We start from the raw sequence: 9767 nt of genomic DNA on the forward strand, positions 1-9767 counted from the left end.
CCTACAACCGGAATCAGCGAGACTCCGTTGATAGATGCACTTGCTTTTTTAAAAGACAGCTTTGATTGCGCCGGACTACACGCTTAATTAGCACCATCTTTTTAGATCTAGATCACAGGCTCGTCTATAAGCAGGAGAGGGCTTTCAGGAAAATGAACACATGGCTAGATTAAATGTCAAAGCCATGCTTTTAGCTTAACTACAAACGCCAGGACTATCATATTGCTACCGAGAGAGGAGACATATCAAAGCAAATTAGGTACAGAATCGCTTTTAAGAGATGACATGTCAGTCAAAGGTCTATAACAGGATCTTTTTTCTTTCCTTTTACCAAGTTTTCACATCCCACATATACCAATGTCATGTCAGGGTTTTGTGGTGTGTGTGTATGTGTGTGTGTATGTGTGTGTGTGTGTGTGTGTGTATGGATGGCTGGCAGGACACTGAGGACCATTAATCACAAGGCCATGACAGGAAACAGCTCTAGATATTGTCTTGTGGAAAGGTAACTTTTCTTCAAACTCTGGAGGCATTGCTGGAAAGGGTGAAGTGCAGTATGATAAAAAAAATTCATGTTTGATTCGTCAAGGTCAGTATTTTAAGGTTTGATGAATAGACTGATGGGGTAAAAAAAAAAACTAATTAAATAAAGGCTTTCATAACGGTTGCCTGAATATCCTCTGTGCACGATGAACAACGCACCGTCCCTGTACTACGACGATGTGAACATTTTCTTTTGACCTTTCCTTGGTTAATCACTAAAACAAAGCACCTTTCGTTGTTTAACCTTGGCTAATAAGAATGTTTAAAAGTTCAATGCTCCATGTGAATAAATAAATTATTTACATTCTAATACCAACAGACTTGCTTTTGTCAGAAATGTCAGACAAACTCAAATCAAGGACTTAATTCGGCTGGAGGATCTGCCCTGACTGAAGAGAGAGAGAGAGAGAGAGAGAGAGAGAGGATGGGGGGGAGAAAAAAAAAGAAAAAACAGCAACTCCTTATGTGTTTTCAGCCTCAGCCAAACTCACCCATCCATGAAAATCCCATCTCAGGGAGAAAGGAGGTGAGGACCTGAGAGCACACACACATGCACACACAAACACTAGACAATAAGAGGACACACCGCCAGATCCCCACTAAAGCCTTTTATCCTTATCATAACCACTTCCACAATTACTCAGATGAGTGGTTTACCTGCTTCGGACAGGACGTTTTTTTTTTTTGTTGTTGTTTTTTTTGTTTTTTTATAGAAAGAAAGAAACATCCTAGTGACACAAAACCTCCAGGCTGCACGTGTTGACTGGGTCGCTGGATGCAGCCGTGCAGAACGGTTTAGATCATGCTGCATGCAAGAATGATGGAATCTCAGTGACTGATTTAAGCAAGCCCATACATACGGCGCATACAGACAGACAGACAGACAGATAGAAAGACAGACAAATGCACAGATGTACCCTGGATGAGTACAAACAGCAGCTTCTGCCATTCACTTTTCAGTCCCGGAAGAGCGTTCATTAAAACGCTGCTTTGAAGCACCGAGGACTGAACTCGATGGAAAGAGCATAATCAGTGAATAGCACAACAAGGAGATGAGTGTGATCTGGCTCCGTTTTCCAAATTACGGCAAACATAAACGCACTTAATTACACAGATCAACAAATTCTCCAGGGGTGGCAGGAGCGCAGCTCGATGCGTATTAAGCATGGAGACTTCTGGAGTACTAATGGAGCAATCAACGTTCTATGCGTCGGCATACATTAATACACATAATTGATCTAAAGGCAAATGGCGTTTTTCGTTCTGAAGAGAAAACATTTGTTTTTTTCTCGCAGTCGAAAATGAGATTAACTCACGGTCTTCACAAATCATTTCAACAAACTACAGCTTTGCCTACTCGGCAATATCCGACATGATAAAGTCTGTGCTTTTAGATGGATGGTAGGAGCGAGTTTTAGAAGGTCAGCGTTGTAGCGGATGGCAGCGTTTAGTATGAGAGTCTACCGTAATGCAGTCTTTATGGACAGGTCTGGCTCTTAGCAAATGGCAACACTTGTGATATTGATAGCATGCTGCTGTCAAGAAGACACTTCAAGGTTCAAAGAAAGCTCTGGGAAGGAACTCCCAACGGACAAGGAGGAAGATATAATGAAATCAAGAAGTAAATAAATGAATCGATGAATGAATAATAGATCAGCCAGCAAGTGGCCCCTTCGAGCAATGCCACGGATGCAATATTAATAACCAGCTCTTACTGTTCATCTCTGTGTCATCACTGACACCCTTAGGAGCAGCATGGCCGGAATAACACACAGCTGATCTGTACATTCGATCCGGATTACGAATTTTCTTCAGTCCTTCCGGAGGCAGTGAAAGAGAAAGTAGAGAAAGAGAAGAGACTAGGAATACTGCACAATAACTTCACTGTTAAACTGTTCTACATTCTTTCCATGCATATATATATACAAACAAACACACACACATACAGTACAAGAACACACAGAGCGAGTATTGGTTCCTTGCATTGAACGCAAGCTTCCCTCCCCAGGTGTCTCGGACACGTCCTTCTGGGAGCAGAGGAACGCTCCTCACAGGCAATCTGTTCAATTCGGTTTTCGGGTTCAGTGTGCTAAAGTCACTTCTCCACCAAGTCTACAACCCTGTTTCATTGTGCACATTCAGAGGGGCAGAAGGGATTGCTCTGACATACGTTGCTCCCTAGTGGTGAGGACACATAGAATTTTTACTGGGGTACAGGTTTGCACTTTGAGACTGTACCTACTGTACAGCAATCGCTTTTATCTTGTAGAAAACGACAGTGTGTATGTTTTCATTACAACAGACCTGAACACACCCTGTTTATTATTTACAACAGCACCGAAGATCAAATATCTAACTACATAATTCAGCTTCAAAAGATCAATGTGGCAACTCTGATAAAAAATTTAAAGTTCTGAATATGCAACGGAAAAAAAAAAGAAGATGTGAGGGAGCATCTAAAGCGCTTGTTCAGGGTTTTTTAAAAAAGCATTACAGTGTTATCGTAATTGTCGAGAAACATTTTCGGTTTGCTCTTCCTTCCAGGGATAATGCCTTTTGGGAAAGAGTGCCAACTGACTCCACAGTGGCAGACAGTTTGCTTGTGTATTTCTTTCTTTTCCTCACCTTCTACTCTCTGTCAGTTTTGCTGAGAGGTGAGAAATAAATATTCCAGATATTTCCTCTTGCCTGCAAAAAATAAATAAATAAATTGAGGCAGCTCCAAAATTTTAGGCGGATTTTAATGGAAGGTTGGGTTTGTTTGCATCGTGTGATATATATAAATAATTTAGTTATTTATTTTTAATGACAATGTCGACTGCTTGTCCGAAGAGATCACAGCTGGTTAAAACACATCTGTCTCGACATTACAGCACACAATGATCAACCCATTCACCCAACCCACATTAGACCCTAGTTCACTTAATAGAGTTATAAATCCCAGAGCGAATCTCCGCTCGAGCTTGACCAACATGAGATTTTTGAAGCTAATATCAATACTGAAGTTGGGCTAGAATATAAAATCATTAACATAGCTCTGGATTGTACTTTGCTTGCTTCTCATGACTTAAATAAGAAAAATCAAGCAAGGAAAATAATATAATGCATAGTTTACTGTGTAGTTTATGACCAAAATATATGAATCTAAATGTAATCGAATGTATTGACGTTGTTTATACTTGCATAATTATACAGTGGTTCCAAATTTTTAATGCTTATTTTTAATGTTTATTACATCTTATAGCGCTGATTCAAATATGAAGTGCATAGCAGACATCAAATTGGTGATTTCCTCCACACACTTACTAAACCCTATAATTAACTGCCGAGCTGAATCAGGTGTCTCGAAGCAGACAAATCATAAAACTGTCCTGGCTCTCTAGGACTCTCGAGAACACTCATTTGAGCTGGAGGGAAGATTTGAGTTTAGAACAAGATTCCTATTTATTTCTTGTTATAAACGGCTGATACTTTGCACAGCATAATGTAAAAATTCCAGGTGACAAGGGGTGTGTCTGGCACCAGGACATTGGCAGCGCATACTTTCGGATTTGTTTGTGTGGCATATTCCGTTGGTGCACAATCGGATTGGGATCTGAGGAGGTCAGTATTGCCTTTTTTTTCTGCATTGGCTTTTCACTGGTTTTGAACCGGACAGGCAGGGCCTGTAATCCTCACTGGCATGGATGAGCCCTGGGTGCCCATGATCCTGTCACCAGTTTGCAACACCGGTAATCAGTGTTGTTTAGTTCTGGCGTTGGCGTTGATGTTTGATGTCTGCTCTGTTGGAAAATAAGTCATTATTTTTATTTATTTCTCCTGTAAAAAGGCATCAGTCAGAGCTTGTTTTTTACATTGTTGGATAGTTCAGCAAATGACTAGCTAGCTGATTTATTAATTAGTTATTATTTATAATATAAAAAGTGGAAAGCTAGTGTTAACATGGGTTAGCATGTCCTTTCACAACACAAAAGAAAATTTCCTTTTTCTCCTGTTCAAGATAATAGAGTTGATGACTCACTGGAGTATGTGCAATATTTATTTATTTATTTATTTATTTACTAATTTTACATTTGTCATTCCATCATTTCTACTATGCAGTATTTCTATTTACCATTCTACATACACCCTTAGCCAATACACAGTATTGCACACCGCACCTTTACTCTTTTTTTACCCTTTTCATCTGTGTTACTTGTATACTTGTAATCTTTTGCAGACTGTATTTATGTTATTGTTTTTATGTACATTTAGATTGCAAACTTTTGCAGTCTCTTTATTGTTGGTATTCTATACTTGTTATATTTCTTATTCTCTTGTAAATATGCAGGACTTGCACTCGAAAAGCACAGCCGGAGCTTGACACGAACTGCAATTTTTATTTTTATTTTTTGCAATTGTGTTTTCACAATGCCAATAATGTTTTGAATCTTGAATAAGTGAATAGCTAGCATTGGACAAGACTTACGTACAACCGTACAACACAAACAATATTTTCTTCTTGTTGTTGTTTCTTTTATTTGCTCAGCTCAGGGGAATAAAAGCATGGTTAAATATAGCTCCAGTTGCAGTGACATTTTATTTCCGGATGCTAATATTGTTAGAACATATTTCACTCTAAGACGCTGTCTGTTTAGTCAAACTTGTTTCCCTCAGAAACTCATTTTATATTCTATGAAAGTATAAAAGGAGTGAAGTAGAGCTCTGCTCGCATTTTTTTCTCCCTCTTTGTGTTCCCCCTTCCAACAGTTCTCCACAACTTTAGAAATATCACTGTAATAAATGCTGACAGATATCCCAGGGAAAAAAAGGATGAATATAACCTATTGATTTGGCATATTTCGCAGATTTTCAAGAGAAAGAGTTTCATGGGTTAAGTGTTTATTTCTGCAGCTGGTTGTAATCCCTTACTGCTATTATATTAGCTGCTATTATTAATAACATAATATAGTGAGAAAACAGTTTAACAAAAACAAAACAAAAAAGTCATGTTTCATCTGATATCCAACAAGCTGCTAAAGCCTGTTATTAAACACCGTATTGGGTGCAAGTGGGATTCTCTGGAAGCGAGAAGGGTCAAACCAGGGGACATGAGCACTCAGTGGGACGTAAGAGATATTACCCATGTTTTCATAGCAGCCTCTAGCAAAGAACAGCCTGTCCTTATGTGCAAAAAAAAATCTGTGAAATACTGAAGCCCTGGAGAGGGGCGCTCAACACAAACACTGCTGCTTCAAGGACAAAAGGTTATGGGACAGAGAGTAATCAAAAAGAAAAAGAATTGCATAATTTTTTTTTTAAAACTACATGCAAAACAATGTTCCATCCACTTTCCACCGTGCAACTAGGTAGGCCTAGGGTATTAAACTGGAACAGTAGGGTAGAATATAAATATATATGCAAAACCAAAAGCCCTTAACCTCTACAGAACAGAAGCGGGCCTGCGTTCATGTGTAAGTGTGTGACACATGTTCCTCCTCCACACACTGACCTCGCAAGAACGGCAAAAATAACTCAACCTGCTCCGCCAAGGGAGTCTCGGCTCAGACGATCTAAAAAGCACGTGGCAGCCATAACGCAGCAGGAGGAAGAACATGAATGTGGGGCGCATTACAAGCCCGGATGTGTTTGTTTGCATCTGTAACAAATAGAGAACAAGCTTGGATAGCCCTGAGCCATGTGATGCTTTCAACACAAAGGTAGATATCTCTTTTTTTCCCCCAATACTCCCGTTCTCAGTTGACATGCCATGCATAGTAAAAGAGACGTGCGCTGTGGCGATTAACAAAGCTCAATACCACCCCCCTGTGGGCCAGCACTGGTTTAAACCCACCACACTTTTCCTCCTGTCACATTATTATTTCCTGACGGTTGATTTTATGGCCATGGCTTTGTAATTACAAGGTAATAAGTAAGTCAATAACATATGCATGGGTGCTTTTTTATCCCAGGATTCGACTAGAAGGTCATTGAAGTGATAACCAGATTCCTCCTACCCTCCTTCCTTCCTTTCGGATTCTTCAAGTTCTCACGTCAAACGTCACAGCAATAATGTCATGATAAACAATGCAATAAAATGACTTTTTATTTTAGAAAACTTTCTTTTAACACAAGGTCTCCACCCTGTGGCTGGACAAAGATAACCCTCACCTATGATTAGTTTTCTAATTTATTTAGTTTTTTCTTGTTTTCAACTAAATTGAAACCACCACTGACAACAACTTTATCCAAACAACAGGACCTGGGTTTGGGTTTAAACTTATAACGGTTTAGCAAAAACAGAGTTCATAGTGTGTGATCTAAACACACACCATGAGACAGAAGAGCTTAATCATCAATATCACCTTTCTCATCCATGTAAACAAACTAACACCACATGACAGATGGATTTTTTTTTTTTTTGGGGGGGGGGTGAATTAATAAATAACAAGTTGCATTGCTATAGCTTATACGTGTTACTTAATAAATTTATACACAAAATCATTCTTCTGGACAACACATCTGGAATTTCTCTCAATTTATGTAAAGTTTTTCAGCGACATAACCGTACGTGCACATCACTTACTGTTGTTCATTTTATATATTTTTTTTACATGATGGCATTGTGCACAAAAAACAACAACAACAGAGGAATAGGTTATGTATTTGTTATCTCAGTTCAGTAGTTCCTGCACATGCTGGAGTAACAGAGCATCACTTTGGTGCACAGAAAGAAAAGTAGCACAGCACTGATTTACTTACAGAAGTAAATTCTTCAAGCTTTTAAGACGTTTGTGTGCCAGACTTGGTGGATAAAAGCGGTCAGACTCAACACTGACAACTTAGAAGGAATTTAGTGCACCTGAAGAGGGAGAGGCTTGATAAATAAAAGAGAAGTTAGAGCTCGGTGCTGTCAGTAAGTTTGCTCTCTGAGCTGAGACGCCGAGGGAACGCGTTCATGCTGCTTTTATTTTTTATTTATTTTGGTTTATTCGAAGCCTTAGAATATTCTCATGATTGTTTTAATGTATACACGTTGCTGGCTAGCTCTCATAGATTGCTAGGGTAATGATGTCTCGGTGGAGAAATAAGCAGTGTGTCAGGATAAATGCGGAAACCCGAGAAGCATCTCTCTCTCTCTCTCTCTCTCTCTCTCTCGCGTCGCAAGTTGCGAGTCCCCTCGACCCCGGTCCTTAATGTCTCCGCTCCATTCACACTGTTGTCATCAGTAGTAAACAACCACAACAACAACAACAACTAAACATTTTCTACATTTTTACAATCCCGGTGCGTTCGCCTCTTACCTTCCGGCTTGTTTTCGGCAGCCATTTCCCCTCCGCGCGCCACATCCTCCTCCTCCTCCTCCTCTTCGCGAGCGTTGGGTACCACCACGCGCGTGCACGTCGCGAGGACAGCGCGAGGAGGGACGACCGGCGCGAGCGGGAGGGAGGGAGGGAGGGAGGCAACTCCAGCCCACTACACCATTGGCTGCGCGACGCTGACTGACCGCGCGATGCTGAAATGGTCCGCGAGCTCGGTGAGCAACAACGTCCCCTTTTCCAAGTGGCCGCGCGCGATCATTGGGCGGCGGAGGGATGTTTAGGCGCAGCCTCCACGCCTCGGAGAGACAACCAGCCAATCCGGGGCGAGCTCGCGCCTTGAACCGGCGCGTGCGTGAGCCTGAAAGGACGCAGGAGGCTTCTTTTGAAAGCATCAAATGTGTGCATTGAAGGTTTCTTTCGAACAGGACGCCGAGTTAGGTTAAGACGAAGCCATAAACCAGGGTGCAAGGGATGACGTCACATAATATCCCAAAACACTGATTTGTTCAGTGCAACATCAGTGTCCAAGGGCTGGCTTTTTATTTCACCTGGATGTGCTGCTTTAAAGGAAACACATGTTCAGACTGAAACGTTTCTCGTGTTTAGCACTGTCACAGGGTTGGAGGTTCGAATCTTGCCCTTGGTCTGTATGTATGGAGTTTGCATGTTTGTGTGCTTGGTGGGTTTCTTCCTCATACTCCTGTTTCCTCCCACAGTCCACAGACATGCGATGTATGCTTTTCCTGATATAGGCTCAGATCTACTGCCAATGTATTGTTTAATGTAGGGTTATTATTATTATTATTATTATTATTATTATAATTATTATTCCTGTTAGCAGTAAGCATTTGTGTGCTGTGGGTATGTCACAAGAGCACACTGCTAGCACAGATATAGTTAAGTTCAATTGGAGAAACAAGTTCTCGAACATACACTGTTGAAAAGTTAAAAAGTATACTTTTTTTTTATATTAGTTTTATGAGTCCTTCCAGGGTTATACTGTATACCAGGCAATTCAAGCAGCGCAGTAAGCAATAAAATCCAAGAAAACACAATGCATTGTGGCAACGGCTCTGGCAGGGTTGAGAACGGTAAAATATATTCCCCTTGTGTTGACTTTGAGTTGAACTTTCTGTTGTAGTTGAGCAAGTTGTGGTTGAGGCTTTGAGTAACAGATCAGTAGGTCAAGTGTTTAAATCGCAGCGTGCCAAGCTGCCGTGGTTAAATCCTTGAGCCAGACCCTTGACCTTTTGCTCAGTTGTATCCTGCATCAGTCAAATGCAGCAAATGTACTGGATTGTCTTTTATGTTATACTATAATTACATAATATACAATTATCTTTATTTTCAATATATTTTCTGGAGATTTATAATACTCTCTACTGACAGTAACATACTGTAAATTCTACTGTAAATGTTTTACAGTATAATACTCAGTGGGTTTGGTCCTAAAATCTAAAGTGTTCAGGCTTATATTTTGACTCAACATTTACCAGCAATATTCAACATCATATTAATGAAAAAATAATTGTTCACATAATGAAACTTTCTTTTAAGTTATGGCTAAGCTAGTTAGTAACCTACAAAAACAGTAACAATTAAAGTCAGACATGAGAAAAGGTCAGTAGTTCACTTGCACTTTCCATAAATGTTTATGGTATCGTTGCACCATCGAATAGAAACCAATGCACTTTTGTCTATGTTGACCAGAGATTCTTCACACTGAAGAAAAGTATACCCATATCATAATGTAAGCATAACGTATTCCTGTTATCCCTGAAGTAATTATAAATGTGTTAGGCTATAATCAAGCAACAAACATATATATTAATGTGTTTTAAGTCTTTATTATTTCAATGGCAGCATCTCATTTTTAGCACAATTCATAGTCATATTGTGGACAATCTACATAATCTTAGACCG

The 9767-nt window shown here is 40.0% G+C and overlaps 1 protein-coding gene across 3 annotated transcripts in view; it reads right to left on the bottom strand.

Moving 5' to 3' along the window:
- camta1a (calmodulin binding transcription activator 1a) overlaps nt 1–7889 on the bottom strand; it is a 436555-nt gene extending 428666 nt beyond the window's left edge. For all 3 annotated transcript variants that reach the window (XM_053482709.1, XM_053482710.1, XM_053482708.1), the window contains exons 1-2: nt 7827–7889; nt 2259–2360 (exon numbers count right to left, since the gene is read on the bottom strand). In XM_053482709.1, coding sequence (XP_053338684.1) covers nt 2259–2360; nt 7827–7851 — 127 coding nt within the window. In that variant the 5' untranslated portion in view covers nt 7852–7889. The remainder of the gene's footprint in view (nt 1–2258; nt 2361–7826) is intronic.
- Between the last annotated feature and the right edge of the window lie 1878 nt (nt 7890–9767).

Source organism: Clarias gariepinus, chromosome 22, assembly GCF_024256425.1.
Source record: "Clarias gariepinus isolate MV-2021 ecotype Netherlands chromosome 22, CGAR_prim_01v2, whole genome shotgun sequence".
In the NCBI taxonomy this organism is placed as follows: Eukaryota; Metazoa; Chordata; class Actinopteri; order Siluriformes; family Clariidae; genus Clarias; species Clarias gariepinus.